The sequence below is a fragment of the Geospiza fortis genome, unplaced genomic scaffold (genome assembly GCF_000277835.1).
Source record: "Geospiza fortis unplaced genomic scaffold, GeoFor_1.0 scaffold78, whole genome shotgun sequence".
Lineage (NCBI taxonomy): Eukaryota > Metazoa > Chordata > Aves > Passeriformes > Thraupidae > Geospiza > Geospiza fortis.
Genome location: NW_005054339.1, coordinates 3,077,835 through 3,078,994, shown reverse-complemented (window position 1 = coordinate 3,078,994; position 1,160 = coordinate 3,077,835). Strand labels below are relative to the sequence as shown.

General features: G+C 60.9%; 1 protein-coding gene across 1 annotated transcript in view; it reads right to left on the bottom strand.

Annotated features, from left to right (window-relative positions):
• Nucleotides 1-977: 977 nt before the first annotated feature.
• Nucleotides 978-1,160, bottom strand: part of LOC102034398 (semaphorin-3F) — a 20,140-nt gene continuing 19,957 nt past the window's right edge. Inside the window, 1 exon segment of the mRNA XM_031058188.1 lies at nt 978-1,160. This exon segment is cut by the window's right edge and continues 121 nt beyond it. Coding sequence (XP_030914048.1) covers nt 1,068-1,160 — 93 coding nt within the window. The 3' untranslated portion in view covers nt 978-1,067.

The window sequence follows — 1,160 nt, the reverse complement described above, 5'->3', positions numbered from 1 at the left end:
GTGGTGGCACCAGCCCGGTGTACCCCGACACCCAGCAGTGCCCCCCACTAGTGGCACCTGCCCAGAGCCCCCGTGCTGCCCCCAGCACAGTGACCCCCAGGGCAGCCCTGGCAGGGCTCAGGGGGTGTCGTGGTGGGGCCAGGCCCGTTCCCTACAGAGCACACCAGGCGCCCGTGTCTGTCCCAAAGCCAGCGTTTATTTGGGAGTGTCCCCGGCAGCAGGGGACACTTCCTCAGCCCTGGCCACCCCTGTGTTCCCATGTACAGCTATGGACAGCCCTCCACACCCACCAGGGTGGCTGATGGGCTGGGTGCCCCAAACCCCTCCGGGTGCCACTGTCACCAAGCTCCAGCAGCTGCTCAAAGTTTTACACCAGCGTGGCCCCTTCTCCTTCCCTTCCCCATCCAACGACCCTGGGGCCAAGCCCCCACCACTGCCTGACCACCTCGGTCCCACCTTGAGGTCCCATCTCACCCCTGCCAAGCCCCCAGGGAGGGGACAGAGCTGTGTACCCTTGCCCCTCCTCCTCAGCTTGCCTGGTGGTCCACAGCTTCCCCACAGAAAGCACTTGCTCCTCCATAACCCTGTGGGGAAACTGAGGCACAAAACTATGATGGCCATGCCCAGCTTGCAGTGGGCAGCCCTTGTCTGGCACTGCCTCACACCCTGCCCTCCCCAGGGCAACATCCCCTCCCACACAAGGACATCCATCCCCCAGCACGGTGTCAAAGCTGTGCGGCAGAGGGGCTGTGGTGACCCATGGTCCCTGCACAACAGGAACTGGGGGTCCTCGGCAGGGGGGAAGACAGCGATGGTGGCTGCAGCCACCTCAGGGGTCCCTGCTCCTCCCTGGAGCTGGGAGGTGGGGGCAGCACCACCCCAGTGCCTATGTACAGCCTACAAATAAATACCACCTCCCGTGGGAGGGGGGAGCGCGTGTGTGTGCGTGTGTGTGTGTGTGCGTGGATGTATATATATATATATATATATATTTATTTATAGATATTTTTAATATTAAAAGGGGGGAAAAATAGACCACTGTGCTAGCAAAGTCCCTGATGATGGTTTCATGTATGCCCATAGGTCTCTGGCTGGTGATTCCGGCGGTTCCGAGGCTTCTTCTGCTCCTGCTGCTCCTTGGCTTTGAGGCCAGCCAGCGG